Source organism: Petromyzon marinus, chromosome 34 (assembly GCF_048934315.1).
Source record: "Petromyzon marinus isolate PM22_M1 ecotype Great Lakes invasive population chromosome 34, UKy_Petmar_22M1.pri1.0, whole genome shotgun sequence".
NCBI lineage: Eukaryota > Metazoa > Chordata > Hyperoartia > Petromyzontiformes > Petromyzontidae > Petromyzon > Petromyzon marinus.
Window position 1 is genome coordinate 5,767,603 of NC_133700.1, and position 16,596 is coordinate 5,784,198.

General features: G+C 47.4%; 1 protein-coding gene across 9 annotated transcripts in view; it reads right to left on the reverse strand.

The window, feature by feature from the left end:
• Positions 1 to 16,596, reverse strand: part of UBR3 (ubiquitin protein ligase E3 component n-recognin 3) — a 158,510-nt gene that overhangs the window by 32,594 nt on the left and 109,320 nt on the right. For all 9 annotated transcript variants that reach the window (XM_076071656.1, XM_076071662.1, XM_076071655.1 and 6 more), the window contains one exon: positions 9,253 to 9,389. In XM_076071656.1, the coding sequence (XP_075927771.1) occupies positions 9,253 to 9,389 (137 nt within the window). The remainder of the gene's footprint in view (positions 1 to 9,252; positions 9,390 to 16,596) is intronic.

Sequence of the window (16,596 nt, forward strand, 5' to 3'; positions counted from 1 at the left end):
TTAACGCTCGGTAATACGCCGTCGGTTGGCCCTTTTGAAGGTCGGGGCATTTCGAGCCGCGTTCTCTCTCGGCCGCCGAACGAGGGAGCCTCTCCACGCCGTCGCTGCCACGGTGTTTGAAACGACCGGGCCCACCTCGGGCTGGTTTCATCGCTTCGTCTCCGCGGCGGACGTCCTCTTGGGCGTGTTCCCTCACCGGGCTCTCAAGTTTCAGTCCCTTGTTTGTCGTGACCATCGGCCGGCTGCAAGTGACGTGTCCTGCCCCAAGCCCACTCATGGTCGATATGATTTCTCCAGCCGGCGTATGTTTTCCAATACGCATGAAAACTGTAACATTAATGTCATTGTTCGCACCTTCGATTAGTACGGCTGACGATGTAAGGTGTGAAAGAATTTGAACATACATAAAGTTAAGCCTAAAAGAATCGCGACCTAACCTAATCAAGGGATTGCTGAATACCAATGAATGTGTCTTCCAAAAAAAAGAGAGACACGATTCTTGGTAAGTCGATGGAATCGTTGACTCTTTTTTTTTCTCCCAGCGCCAGTAACGTAGTGATGATCTATTGGCCACACAGTGGCCCAGCAGGGAGCAAAATGAGACATTAACCCTGTGGGACACTCTGCATCCAATAGCCGTGTGTGTGGGTGTGTAGGTATGAGCGGGTTGGTGTGTAGGTTTACCGGCATGTGCGCGCGCGCGTATGTGTGCATGCATCGTTGAGCGTGCTGCGTTACGAACCCGGCGACCCAAGTACAAGTCATGCTCGCGGCCAACAATGGAGATGATAATCGAAACAGGTTCTGGGCCTCCCTTAGGTCGAATCAGCCTCAAATGAGTACCTGGTGAAGTGTGTAAACACCGCCACTCAGGAGACAAAGGTGGCCTAGTGCGGGGCTGACCACCTACTCCCTCTTGTAGCGTGCTGGCCCACATAGGTGCTCGCTAACAGGGCTTGCCACAAAAGTCCGTTGAGGACTCATGGGGGATTTTGTCTTTGTATGTATGTACGCATGTACATAGGAAGAGAGCACGTACGAAAAGGTATATGCGTTATTCACTTGTATGTACATGTCGATGTGCGCGTACGTGCATGTTGGTGTGCGTACGCGTGTTTCATTTTGTTGGCAGCTGCATAATAATAGTAATAACAATAAAACAAGAAACGCCGCCTCTCTCGCCTGGAAAAATAATTTGATTCTCAGCATGGGTGGCCCTGCGGCGACGGTCGCGAGAGAACGACGACGCTGTAACTCGGGAAAGACATTCGCCACGCGCGCAAAATGATCACGACGCACAAGTGTGGAGTCAAGACTGTGTGTGTGTGTGTGCATGGCGTGGTCTGGGATGTATGGGTGTGTGTCTATATGCTGTTGAGTGGGGAAGCGGTATTGTAGTGGTTATCGCGCTGCGCTACAAACCTGGCAACCCGAGTTCGATTTCTGCTTACAGCCAAAACCAGTGACGGTTATCTGAACCAGTCCTGGGCCTCCCCTAGGTTGACTCAGCCTCAAATAAGTACCTGGTGCAGTGTGTAAACATCGCCACTCAGGAGACAAAGGTGGCTTAGTGTGGGGCTGACCACCCACTCCCTCTTGTACCGTGCCGGCCCACATAAGTGCTCGCTAACAGGGCTTGTCACAAAAGTCTGTTGAGGCTTCACGGGGGGTCTTTGTCTTTGTTTGTCTATGTGTAACGACAGTAGGGGGCACAGCTGGTGCATCTGCCAGTCATCTCAGTCAGCCAACCCATGGCACCTGGGTCTGTCCCGTGACCTCCTGTCAGTGAGCCTTCGACACTTCACGTGGCTTCAAAGTGCACCGGACCTGGCACAAGCGCCAGTGGTGACGTCACCGCCACTTAATGGTGAATAGCTGTTGTTGTCTATGTGTGTTGGGAGCGGTGGCGCATTGGTTAGCGCTATGCACGACAAACACGGCGACCCGAGTTCAAGTCCCACTCACAGCCAACAACGGTGACAAATATCTGAACCAGTCCTGGTACTTGCCTAGATCGACTCAGCCTCAAATGAGCACCTGGTGCAGTGTGAACATCAGTACTGAGGAGACCAAGGTGGCCGGGCATGATATTGGAAACCTCCCCCCTTCCCCATTGTGTGCTGTGTCTGCCTTCAAAGGTGCTCGCTAACAGCACTTGCCCCAACAGTCTGTTAAGGCTATACGGGGGATCTTTATCTTGTGTATATGTATATTAACCACAGAAGACCTCGCCTTCTACCTTGCACATTAAATCCAAGCGGTAATTTCAATTCAGTCCTTATCAGTTTTTCGGGCTATTGTAAAATTATCCTACAACTTATTTTGGCTGCATAACAATTCTTGGGCATGTGCGTCGCATGCTGAGATTCATTAACGCGAATGCAAGTCATCCCTTCGCCTTCTGTCGTTGCTGAAGGGCAGCTGCCACCAGCTGCCCTCCACCAGCATCATTCACAAGCAGCCAATCAAAACGCAATCAAAACAAACACGGCGGCCAATCTCAACACTACCGGTACTAGAAGTTGAAAACAACACTGAGCTACAGGCTCTGTTGTACAACGTCAGATCATCTAATTTACGTCTATGCTGCACACATTTAGTTTAGTCCCTTATATCTGGCCACATACAAGCTGCTCGAAGCATAGATCACACACAAAAACACTCAGAAACAAAGATCGTCCATTTAGCCTGAGGGATTGCAACAGCAGGCGCTGTTAGGAAGCATCAATTAAAGCCAGCACATCATACGCGTGGGTGGTAAAACCAGCACCACGTAACGACAGCTGCCTTTGTCTCCCCAGTGGCAGTGCGAATTCTTCACATACCCCTGGAGGTACCTCTTTCAGGGATGCCCAGAGAGCATTCTGATGCCACACGCCATTGATGTTGAGCATCACGCAGAAATCGAACACAGGTACCTAACGCATCCCTGCGGAGGGAGCTGGTAGGAACGTTGGGCTGCTCGGTCAATGGCCAGGGTCAACGGCGGCGTGGTGTATTCCGCAAATATTCCCGACTGTGAGGGCGTGCTTGGCGGCTTATAATGTAGAGATTGCGAGCAGCTGCATACTCAAAACGCATGTTTTTGATTCTCCACGTGGAAGGAAGAATGTCGTGAAGATGGCCGGACGTGGTTGTGGCCACCCACCCCCTCATGTGTGCCATGGCCACCTTCCCCACCCAGCCCCTCCCTCCCCACCCAGCCCCTCCCTCCCCACCCTCCCCTCTCCACCCAGCCCCACTCCTCCCATTTTTGGATGCCCGACGGACGGACACAATAATCCCCTGTAGGCAGGTGGAACCAGGAGGTTCCTACCAATATTATTGTAGTGCAGTATAGGAGCCACTCTGCGCCACACCTCTCCACAAACGAGCAGGCACGCACTTAGAACAAAATGCGGGTGCACACAAATACACAAGACAAAGACCCCCTTATAGCGTATGCAGAATTCTAGAGCAGGTGATGTTGGTGAGCATCTATGAAGGCTGGCAAGGCACACAAGTGGGTGGGTGGCCAACGCCACGCCCGACCGCCAAATAATAAAAATAAGCACGCACATGCAACCACACAAATGCGTGCACATTCATAAACAAACAATTGGGGGCACATTGACACACACAGGTACGCACAAACGAAACACTGATGCACACACATATAGCGGCAAAATGTAGCTGCCCTACTCGCTGGTGACTGTGTTTATTAGGCAAATCATTTTTTTTTAAATCACATTTATTTCTCTGCAGCCATGGAGAAAATAGAACACGTTTACAAAAAAAAGCAATCTTCAAACACAACGCTTTCGCTTTTTGGAGGAACACACAATCACTCGCGTGAACAAACATTTACGTAACCGCAATGAATTGGGAGCGAGAATAAAGCAGGGAAGGGATTGCGAGCAATTTTCCACTAAACGTGTCAACTTGCGGCAATGCACGCAAGGTGAATTGGCAAAGGTTTCATTTTTGATGAATATATGGCAACGCGTGGGTGAGAGTATTTGTTTTGCATTGAAGCGCATTTTTGGGTTTTATCGACAATTACAGCAGGCAGAAGCAATGTCTGTTTTAGTGCACGGGTCAGAGAGCTGTAACAAAGCGATAGTGAAACAAGCTTCTGGGCTTTTGGCCTTCGAGTGTAGGCGCACGCGGGGGAATGATAGGAATTTCCACTGCAGAGTAAGGTAAGTAAGCGGCCTGGACATCTGTAATAAATGGAGGGAAGGAGGCATCGTCGACTTAACAAGAGGAGGTTGGACTAAAGGAGTTGCAATGTGTAAGACGCGTAAGCGTTATAGAGGATGGAAGGTTTCAGCGACGACAACTTAAGTGGCACCAACAGATCAGCAAGCAAGGGGAACAGACCTAAATGAACTATTTGAACTACGCATGCATTTTTTTTATATTACCAGGCAAGACCCACCAAACTCTTTTTAAGAAGCGACCTGCCCCACAAATGATAGCTCAACGAAGTGGTTTATCGTGTGGAAATGTACAGCAGCTAAATACTGCAAAAGCATGTGTTTCTAATTGTGGAGGGAAAAACCGAAGGACCCGGAGAAAAATCCACACGACCATATGGAGAACATGTAAACTCGAAATATACAGGTGTCAGGGTCGGGATCGAACCCACAACCTCCTGTATACCAGGTGAAGTAGTTAACATCTGGCCACAGTACCAGCGCACCCTAAATAATCACGGGTTTTATAAACGCGGCTTCGCATAATCGCGACACATTGATTGTAGGGCTATTTCAAATTCACAAGGTTGTGTTTTTGATATCTGCGCCCGTAGCACGCTGCCACCCGACAAGAAGTCACGAGGCGCGGGAGCGGCATGGATTGAGTAACCTCCACGCGACGCCGCTCTCCCGCTCAGTCGGCCTCCGACTGCCACACCATTTACACGCTAATGCTCTCCTTTAACAACCACATTCATTGATATTTGCCCGTTTAAATATGTTTACGCCCATCAAAATTAAAGGCAGGTTAAATGTCACAAAAATAACATGACATATATGTATTCATTCATACATACAGTTAAAATGTAAAAATGTAATATGTTCATGCCCCGTAACCCTATTTTCTTCCTAAGCTTTGAGTATTAATAATCGCGGAATTAACATTCGCGCTGTTCTTCAGGAACGTATACCCCATGAACATTGAGGGGTCACTGTATAGCAGGTGCTAGCGGGCAGTGGCAATGTCCGTGTTAAATATTATCTCGTGTTACAAAGCCGTACGGTAGAGATGACGGCTGTAGAAGTCGTTATGGTGCTGAAGGCCGATGGTGCTGATTAGAACGCAAGAGCAAAGCTTGGGGAAGATGGATGCCAACTGTGCAACAGTCGGTGGGGATCCGGCAGAAGGAAAGAGGCGAAGGCGACGTGTAGTGGCGTCTACAACGTAGGCCGTGAAGACACGATGATTACGGTCCAATTCAGATTTCCGTTAAGCTCATCAAGTGGCGAGGTGAAGAGATGTCCCTTACGGAACTCCCACGGGTGCCACAGCCCAAATCGACGATGATTACGATGATGTAGACGATGATAATGCTGACAACGATGAAGACAATAATGATGGCAATCATCAATGAAAAGCCGAGTCGACCCCTATGACTGTGAGCCGAACATTACAACAAGAGCACCACTCTTGACTGGCTAAATGCACGTGGTCTCCACCTGGGTGGGGCAGTAATTTCCCCCCTTCTTTGGGCCCTGTCATGTTGAAATGGGGGTTGTTGTTTGTGGAGTTTCTGTTCCCCCTACGTTCTGTGATCGACGTTTTGTACCGGGCTCACGTTGAGTTGTAGTGAAAACAATAAAAACAAATGGCCAAATATCCCAATGCAGGACCCTCCTGAATATTTTCTTGATATTAAAAATATCCACGTTTTCTGCCACATGTCTGCCTTCTCTTGGGGACGTTGGGGGGAGTCACGCTGGGGAATGGAGGGGGTGGGTGGTAGTAACGGCAGTGGTGATCATGAAAGACCCGAGGGAAGGGGAGAAGGTAGGTGCACAAGGGTTGTGTGCGAATGCCACAGCTGTATCTGTGTCTCGCAGAATGGAGTTACAATTAAAAAGCTGTCAAAAGGCCCGGGCTTGCCGGCGTGCTGCTGTGACGTGGCGCGTTAGGGGCTGCCATCTGCCAGCCAGAGATAAGAGAGGTTTCATAATCTGTCTCGGGCTGGTGGGCTCACCGCGTCCCCACCCGCTTGCCCATCCACCCACCCACCCTGCCTGCAAAACCAACCGCTTTTCTCAACCACGAAACGCAACCCAAATGGAAGCTTTATTGTGCCGCTGGATGCATGGAGAGGAGGGGATGGGTTTATTTTTGGTTGGATGGGTAGCTGTGTATGCTCGTATAGGTCGATCAATGTCTATTTGTGTATGTATGTATGTGTGTTGTCTGACTTTTGTCAGTCACGTAAGTCAACCCATGGCACCTGGGTCTGTCCCGAGACTTCCTGTCAGTGAGCCTTCGACACTTCACCTGGCCTCAAAGTGCACCTAGCCTGGCAAAAGAGCTGTGGTGATGTCACCGCCACTTAGTGGCGACTGCTGCTGTTGCATATATCATGTGGCCTTCAAAGGTGCTCGCTAACAGGACCATCCCCAATAGGTTGTATAGGCTACACAGGGGATCTATGTCTTTGCATATGTGCAATGGGGGGTAGTAGTCTAGTTGTAAGAATTAAGCCAAGTGTTATAAAGCAAGCACCTCTAAAGGCAAGTGCAGCATTTGAAGGACTAGAGTGGCCAGCACTATCCCTGGCTACTTTTGTCCCTCCACTACTGATATTTGCACATTACAGTAGGTCCTCATTTAAGGCCTACAAGTTGGCCTTTAGTCACATCTGCAGAATAACATTTTTGCTACCTGCTGCACTTATTTTAATCTATACTTTCATTTGTTGAAATCAAGAGGTAGAGTCATGCTTGAAACACTTCTCTATATGCAGTTGGAATATTAATTTTTAAAAGTCACTGTCATAGTTTTTAGAGTTGGCGAGTTTGTTTTTTTGAGCCTCATTTAATTCGAGGTCACTGATTTGGCCTTTCTCTCGAGGCATTGCCCCTTCCTCTTCAGGCCCCACCTCTTCCTGTTTAGACCCTGCCCTTCTTCCTCTTTAAGCCCCGAACCTTCCTCTTTAGGCCCCACCCCCTCATCTTTAGGCCCCGCCCATTTCTCTTTTGCCCATGCCCGTCCTCCACGCACAGGTTCGGGCTTGTTTTGGGTTTGTATTTTTGAAAAGGAGTGCCGCTTCTTTTCCCTGCAAGACTTGGTAACTCTGGTTAAAAAGCTAAGTTCATTTGAGTGAGACAGGGTGACGTGGGTGGTGGTGGGGGTTGTGGAAGGTGGGGGGGGGGGTGAGTGCGCGCGCAACAGGGAGCAGTAGTGAGCGGCTTTATGACGAAGACTAAAATTCCTCTTAGCGCAATATAATATAGCTTCCTCTTCAGAGAGGCACGCGACAGATTAAGATACTAGTCTCCACTGAAGGTATCCATGGCCATGTATTACAACAAGGCCGCCAGCAGTGAAGCACACTGTATGGGCAACTATGCCACAGCTCCTCACAGTATCCACACACACACGTGAAAATACGACAAACCCATAAAAACACGTGCGATTGATACCAACAACCCTTCCTTCTGTCTGCCTCATGCCTTCATTTGGACTCGGATCTGCATTTGTCTTTCAAGCTCGTCTAATTTTCGAGTGAGGCTACACTTCCCGATTTTTTATTGAGTGCCTTTCGCGTCGATTCTGTTCTAGGCAAAGTCTAACTGCACTATTATGTAACGAACGGGGTACCGCACAATTCAGTTGAGGCTATCTGATAATAGCTGCAGGTTTCACCCAGAGGCTCTTCAAAACAAGGGTATTTAGAGATCACAGCACAAGACAGAAATCGCTAGAAACACCTATCCAAGCGAACTCATCTCCCCGCTCACACGACTGTGAGGCATGTGCTTATCGTTGTCGACGACCGTGCTGAACCAAACGTGGAAATTACACATTTAAATTGCAAGGGCTGGTTAGCCCGAAGGACAACGGATAATGACTCTCTCTCATGTGGAAGCCATTTTATTGACCCCAGACCAGGATTTGAACTCATGTTTTCCTTCTGCGAGCCCGGCGGTTGAGCGTGAACAACGGTGGCAGCCTCGCTTTGATTCCACACGGGCAATGCTCCCTAGAATATTGTGCTATTCTACATGTGCACAGGCACGCGCTCACTCCTACATGCGCACATCAGGGATTTGTCCATAATACACATGCAGCATACAAAGCCGCACAAAAGACAACACAAACAGCCCCTTGTTATCCCGGGTAACCTGTTGGGCTGAGCGGCGTTATAGAGCGTCTATTGTGTCCGGCTTGGCATTACAGAGTGGTCTGCTCAGCGCCACCTGGCTGCACATTTGGCCACGTTCATCTCAAGCTCAGTGTTGCTGATGTTAATGACCACGACACTACCACTGGTCACCAGACCAAGAGCACTCATTATTTTAGGCAGAGTTAGCCTAGAAGCGACTCAACCTCTATTCGGGAACAGATTGGTATTGTGGTGGGTGTCGGGAGTATAAGGCTATGCTAAAGATGCTAGAGGACACGGTGAGTGACTTGAGATTTGGAATGGAACACAATACGTGAAAACACGAACACATGACCAGGAAGAGGATGTCGCTATAATAATAAGTTAGAACATTTGATATTCGTAGCATTATTCTATCACAGGGCTAAAACGAAGGCGCTGTTTCACAGATGGGTATAGTCTACCAGTAAGGGAGCAATGTTGCTATCCTAATTGAGTAATTTGCAGGTAATTTTTAAAATTTGGACCATGATGCGGGCACACAACAGCCTACTCGTTTCAAATCACGCCAGATTCCAAAAAAAAAAGTTTCCCCGTATAGCCTTTTTACAGACTGTTGGGGCCGGTGCTGTAAATGAGCACCTATAAAGGTCAGCACAAGACACATGAGGGAGGGGGTGGCCAGCATCACACCCAACTGCCTTCCTCTCCCCAGTGCTCATGTTTGCACGCCAAACTAGGCACTAATTTAAAGCTGAGCTGATCTAGGGGGATGCCCAGGACCGGTTCAATTATTTGTCAATTATTGGTCCGTGAGTGGGAATCAAACTCAGGCCGCTGGGTTTGTAGCGCAGTGTACTAACCCTTATACTACCCGCTCCCCACTTTGGCAGATGCACACACACGCAAGTGCAAGCAACTCGTACCTTGCAATGGAGTGAAGAAACAGGAAGTCGTTGTCGGGAGAGCTGGGAATTTTGCTGAACTCCGTGAACTTTTTTGGCGTTGCAATCTTGATGCCCTTGAGAATGGTCTCCATCTCTTTGGTTAGGTTGCTGGTGGTCTGCAATGCAAGGTCGAGAGAAAACACATCCTGTTTTGATAACAAAGTCATTTGTGAAAGGTAAAAGTGCAGCCCTGCGATTGCCAGCTCACGCCACTGCTGGCTGAACAGCCTCCACTCGAGGTAGCTCTAGAGAGCCGACCCTGAGTGCAATTTGCCCTCTTCTTCCACACTGACCAGACATCCTGAAAGAGCTACATCATGGGACCTTCTTTGCCAGTACCAAAATATGAGAATAGGTTTTTCCCCTTTTTTCTGGAAACAAAACAGGTTTTAAGTTGTTAAAACACCAAACTTTTTACAAGGAATCATGTCTGCATTAACCACAATACTTGTGGTCAGAATGCAAACAAAAAACATACTTTGATAATATATGCATTGTCTTTGAAACCGATTGGTCCACACCAGAGACAGCTTTCTTTTGAGCCTCATCTCAAACGGTGAGGCTCTGCATTGTCCTTTCAGGGAAACCTTTGTTTCTGACGCTGACATTCTGGGTTTCAGCTATGGTACTGGGTGCCTCTCAATAGGTTCATGTCTGTGTCAAACCACTAATCAAACACCTCTGAGGTTATGGGTTTGAGCCCTAAGGCAGGGTATTTCTCAGGGGGCTGACGCCTGACCCAAGCCTTGAAGTCAAAACCTGGAGAGGTCCTGGGTTCAAGCCCTGGGGCTGAACATTTGTCGTGAGAATCAATCGGCTTATGTAGTCCAATAAAATGACAATTTTAAAATGTCACCTCTCTTTGGGGTCAAACAAACGGTGACAGCACGGGAGCTTCCTAAACGGCACCATTCAAACTGAGTTATCGATGGCAGAGAATTGTGCTTTTGACGCATTTTGGCTGATTGTGGACAGTCAATACGTGATGCTGGTCATATCGCCACATCACAGTGGTGAGATGTTAACTACCTCACTTGGTATGCAGGAGGTCGTGGGTTTGATTCCGACCCTGATGCCTATATATTTGGAGTTTGTGTGTTCTCCCCGTGGTCGTGTGGATTTGTCTCCGGGTCCTCCGATTTTTCCCTCCACTTTCCACATGATAAGCCACGTCGTTGAGCTATCATTTGTGGCCAGATCGCTTCTGAAAAACAACTATATAGCTCAGCGGGCATTACCTGAACAAAATAAAAATAAATTTCGATTTAAAGCTTTCGTGACTGCAATGATTCATCTTCTTTGGTTCTTACGTGACTTTACCGAAAGAACCAAAGAAAATAAAAATAGCTTAAAAATAGTTTAGTTTACATCGTGTGCTGTGCTGGCTTTATTGGCGGCTGTTGAGAGCGCCTTCACAGCAAGAGTGCACGAGGCCGAGTGCGAGACCACTATGGCCGTGTTGTATGGCAGGCAGTGCCAGCGCAGTGTTCAGTGGACTTCGCCACAAATCCCGTGACCCGAGTTCGATTCCCGCTCACAGCCAACATCGGTGACAGATATCTGAACTGGTCATGGGCCTCCCTCCTATGTCGACTCAGCCTTAAATGAGTACCTAGTGTGATGTGTAAACATCATCACGGGGGAGACAAAGGCGGCCGGGCACGGTGCTGGCCAGCCACCCCCTCTCGTGTGCCATTCTTGCTTTCATAGGTGCTGGACATTGGGCATTTAGCTGCTGAACGTATTGCTGCCATCATACGCGATAACTGAAAACAAGTTAACAAAAGCTCAACTCTCGCGTCAGCTGCTGTTTAAGAAACAGACGACGCGACAAGTTACGCAAACAGTTAAGCGATTTTTAGCGGTGGGAAAAATGATCACATCAGCTAAAAATAGCGCAAAGGCAGGAGGAAATGTGTTTCAAAAGGGTAAAGTTTTATTTTGTCTGGGGGCGGACAGGTTCGCGGGTTTTCCCGCTGGGATGTGGCTACTGCCCAGGCACGTCAAGCAAAACCCCGCTATTTTCATCGCTTCAATTTGTCATTTTAATTAGTTTGCCCTTTAAAGCCCCCTTGGGGTGGGACCCTCTATAATGTTCCTAAACGTGTGCTATTACTCAGGGGGAGGGTGCGGATGGCAGGCGGTCGGGGGCTGTGGCAGCGGCGGTGGTTATTCGTAGGGGAAAGAGGTGAGTGTGTAAAGGTGCGGATGAGAGAGCAAGCGTGCGAGTGGGGGTGCGACTGAGTGAATGAGTGAATCAATGAGTGTGTGTGAATTAATTGACAAACGTGTGAACGAGTAAATTAATAGGAGAACAAGTGAGTCGGTGAGCGAGTGTGCGAATGAAAGAATGAGTGAGATGTGAACGAGTGAGTGAATAAGACAGCGAGTCAGCGCGCCAGTGAGTGAGTGTCCGAGTTCATGTGCGAGTGCCGCAAGAGGGAGAGTGCATTGGTGAGAGAAAGTGCGGAAGAACGAGTCTGCAGATGAGTGCGCACGTAAGTGAGCGTGCGGCTTCGTGAACGACCGAAAGGGTGTGGCAACGAATGACCACGTGAACGCACAGGTACATAAATGAGCGTGTGAATGAATGAGAACTTCGACAAGTACACGATCCAACGAGCGAGCGAGCGAGCGTGCACGTTAATGCGTGAGTGTGTCAAAGAGAAAGTGTAACAGCGAGGGTGTGAATGGGCATCAGTGGAGGTGCTATCGAGCGTGCAGCCAACAGCACTGAGGGCCCAACGGGCCGGCAGAGCCCAGCCATCAAGCTACAAAGCCGGGGGGGGGGGGTATTGGAGGGGGGGGGGGTGTGGGAGAATTTCATTCTTCGCCACCAGGGCCCATGCCAACCACATTAGGCCATTGATGGCCAAGTAAATCACCAAACATCGCAATTGATTGTGTAACAAATGAGTAATGAATGAGCGCATGCATCGTTATTGCTAGAATGCAAACACATAATACGAATAACATAGAGGAGGAATAATAAGAAGAAAAATAACAACGTTCACAGCTGCGACTCACCAGGATTCAGCGTAAATGCTCAACACTCGGAGGCAAACGAAGACAAATCAAAAATAATTATTACCCGTGGCAGATCTGTCCCAAGTTGGTCTGTACTCCCGCAAAATAGCTTTGAAAAGGAATGTCTAAAAGTCATTCATGGAATGAGTCATTCTAATAACACTCAATGTCATTTCCTTCTCAAATAAGCATTGAAGTGGTGCTCATCTTCTGAGCCAGTGGTGGAAAATCCACATTGCTAAAGCGGGGGTGACTCTATCCAAAAGTGCAGCTACTGTTGAGTTCCCCATGACATGGTATTCATTTTTATCGACCCCAGAGAGATGATGGGCTGTTTCAACCCCCAATCAGGATTTGAACTTGTGACCTTCCAATTGTGAGCCACTCGCTCTGCCTCTGAATCACCTGACCGGGTCATACTAATACTTTAATTGACTATTCAAACACTATCTCATAAGACCTCCTTTGCCAGTACCAAAATGTAATAATAGGGTTTTTCCCCTTTTTTTCTGGCAACAAAACTGAAACCTTTTTACAAGGATTCATGTCTGTATTAACCACAATACCTGCAGTCAAAATGCAAACAAAAAACATACTATGATAATATATGCATTGTCCTTGAAACTGATTGGTCCACACCAAGGGACGGCTTTCTTTTGAGCCTCGACCCAATTGGTGCTCGACCAGATGACGTCAAAATTATTACATTTTGGTACTGGCAAAGGAGGTCTAATGATGTAGATGCTCACCCCAAGCCCTCATTACTTTGATAGTGCATTGTCTTTGAGCTGTACGCCTTTTGGCGTCATCTGGTCGAGCACCAATTGGGTCGAGGCTCAAAAGAAAGCCGTCCCTTGGTGTGGACCAATCAGTTTCAAGGACAATGCATATATTATCATAGTATGTTTTTGTTTGCATTTTGACTGCAGGTATTGTAGTTAATGCAGACATGAATCCTTGTAAAAAGGTTTCAGTTTTGTTGCCAGAAAAAAAGGGGAAAAACCCTATTATTATATTCAAACACTAGTCAATGAAAGTACAGTCTAATTGCATCATTGCTCAAAATGACAAGACAGACACTCTCAAACCTATTGGCAGCCCCGCACCAATGGTATAAATTCCACATTCTTATGACCAAGTACAATATGTACACAGCACTACTAATTAAGAGTACCTGAATAGAATTTGCATGGTGACATCAGCTTAAGCGCATTTTTTTGCCAAGATGTTATTTAAAAGCCTTGTGAGATGCAATCAATTCAAAATGCATTTACTAATTCAGGAACATTGGTGGCCAAACACTGCTAATTTATTTCTGCTTTTCAAGAGAATATTTCTTTTTTTAAACTATTCTAGCAATTTCCAATTTATTTTTACATTGTTCAAATTTATAAATCAATTTAAAAAGCACTTAAGAGGGAAAAATACGTGCAGGCCAAACTGCAAGCATTATTCTTATTGTAATCTACCAGAGGCATGATACACTGTTTATAATATAAAATGTAAACTTTTAAACCATTTCCATTTCAATTTCACATTTCTCTATACATGAAAACCATCCACAACTACAAGGAAAACTAAAATATTCTCATTATAATTCGAAAGAAATGCTCTGTCTGATCCAAAAGAAAACGTAATTACAATCCTGAACCTTTTTCAAGTAAAGTTAAAGTGTCTACCCCTTCTCAAGCAGGTGTGAGCTACCACTCATATCATTTTGCTTGCCATGAGCAGTTGTGGAAACTCCACATCGCCAAGTTGGGGACCCAAATATGCATAGGGTGATCACTGTTAACTTCCCACAAAGTGCTAGTAATTTTATCGATCTAGGAGGAATAACTGATGATGCCCATTCTCTTCCTCTTCCCTCACCCATCCCTCCATTCTGTCCCTCCCCTCCCCTTTCCCAACCTCTACTCACCCTCTATCGTGGTTGCCGATTCCTCATCCCTTGCACGTGCCTGCCATCTAAATAATTTATTTGTAACGTGTTTTTTATTATTATGTTAAGCGCCTTACCCAAAGGCACTCTATGAATATAAAATAAGACTAGATTATCACTTGAAGTGACTCCCGATCAGGATTCGAACTCATAACTTTCCGATTGTGAGTGCAGCCCCTCTAAAAAAACACCCAGCATAACAACCTGAGCATTACATTTGTTCTGAGATATTTCGGTGACTATTAATTATTACCCTCAAGATGCAATGGGGCTTTAAAAAAAAAAACCAGAGAATTATTACGATGTTATGGTCAGCTACAGAAACCCATTTGACCTTACAAGGTTTCTGGGCAGAATAATGATGATGATAATAATAATAACCCCATCATGCGCAGCTGCACGCAAACATGCAGGCAATTACGACGAGCATGCACGTCATTGCCAGGCGATTGTTTTTATAATTCACGAGATTATTGCTATTCACATACGAGACAGTTTAAACAGAGTAGTTTAGAGAGGGAGGGAGGGAGGGAGAAGAGAGGAGATGATCACACTGAGAGTACATGTGGATTCAGACAAAGAAAGAGAGACAAAGACCTAGTGAGAAAGGGAAGCGGAACAAGACACAGGAATGGTGTTAATGAGACACAGAGACGGAGGAATAGTCAGACAGAAATCGCACGAATGATATGGAGAAGTGCAAAGATACATAGACAAGAAGACAGAGATTACGGGCACAAATAAAGACGGACAAAGGGACACAAAGAGAGTGCGATAGACAAAGGTCTATAGAGACAGAGGAAGACAGATACACACAAAGATGGTTACAGAGTACAGAGTGCAGAGAGTAACAGACAATAACACATTAAAATACAGAAGAAATCAAATAGATTGTTAAATGCAGGGAGTTAGCCAAAAAAACATGCACAGACATAGAGAGGCAGAAAGAGACAGACAAAAATAGAAATACGACACGGAGACACAGGCAAAGATGGACAGACGCTCAGACGCAGACACACAGATGAGGATGGCAGACGTGGACTGAAAGATTCATCCTAAAGAGAAAGAGAGAGGGACTGGGTGGAAAGAGGCAAATGTCCATCAAACTCACGAGGGACCACGCTATTGCTGAGCAAATTGCATAATTACCAAACCATTTGCTGACAAAATTGTGATGGTGATGGCGTGTGCCCTGCGGCTACAGAAGCCAGCAGCACCGACAATTACAGGGACGTCCCTCCCACCACGAGCCGTGTGGCAGAGGAGACGTCTGCGCTTTTAACGTGGGCGGGGGGTCACTGGAGGGTGGCCGGATGGCTCACGTGGGGCCATATCCCGCCAGCGTCCGAGTTGGAAATCAGCTGGCGGCCCGGGTCAGAATCCCTGGCTCTCACGAGAGGTAAAGGCACAGCCCTGCAAATGCTTGCTCGTAAATCTGCCGGCAAGAGAGGCCTCGATAACAGCCAGCTCTAAGAGGTCTTTCTCGAGGTTATATGGCCTACTCCTTTCAGGGCGACCACACGTTTGGGTAGTGGTGGGAGTACCCACTACTCTAAGTGCCGTGCTGGTCGACTAAATATGGCACACCCATTGACACTGCTGGGTCGACACAGGTGGACGGATTTTTGAAACTCTCACATTGTTTCAACTGCGGTGCCGAGAGATCCAACCTACTACCTCCTCTGGATTGCAAGTCCAGTGTGCCAAACATTGCACGACTAATTTGCGCGCCGTGCCGGCCCTCATAGGTTGCTCGCTAACAGCACTGTCCCCAACAGTCTGTTAAGGATATTCGGGAAAGGGGGGGGGGTGTTTGTTGTGCCTTTTGCAAAGTACCGCACGGTGACATGGTGGGTGCCACGAGGATTGAAGGTTCCCAAACACCCCGAGTAAGGAAGCTGGGATTCGAACCCAGCAAGGCAGCGGCGGTGTTGGCTCGGTGGCTCCGATCCCGCCACCGTCACCCCGAGCCACCCAACTGCCCCCTATTTAGTTGATTATTTTTAGCTTCTTATAGAAGGAACGCAGGGTGCAGGTCGCACTGAGCCTCCGCACAGTCGAGTCAGGGACCCCTGCCGCATTAAATCCCTTCAGGCGTTCAGGGCGAGATTGCACATTAACACCGTGTGACCGGCCAGCGGAAAGCGTTCGTTTGTGTTGACAGGTTAAATTCTCTGAAATAGCATTCGGTTTTAAATAGCTCTGTTATTAGCCTGCTGTTATTACCCTATGAGAGCTTTAGAGTTTAAAGTCCACAGACCTCCATCAACAGTGACTGGTCTCTTATGTTAGTCACTCGTTTAAGGAGCCCATAACAACAATGGTCTCTGTCTGTTATTGTCTAAAGAGTCCCA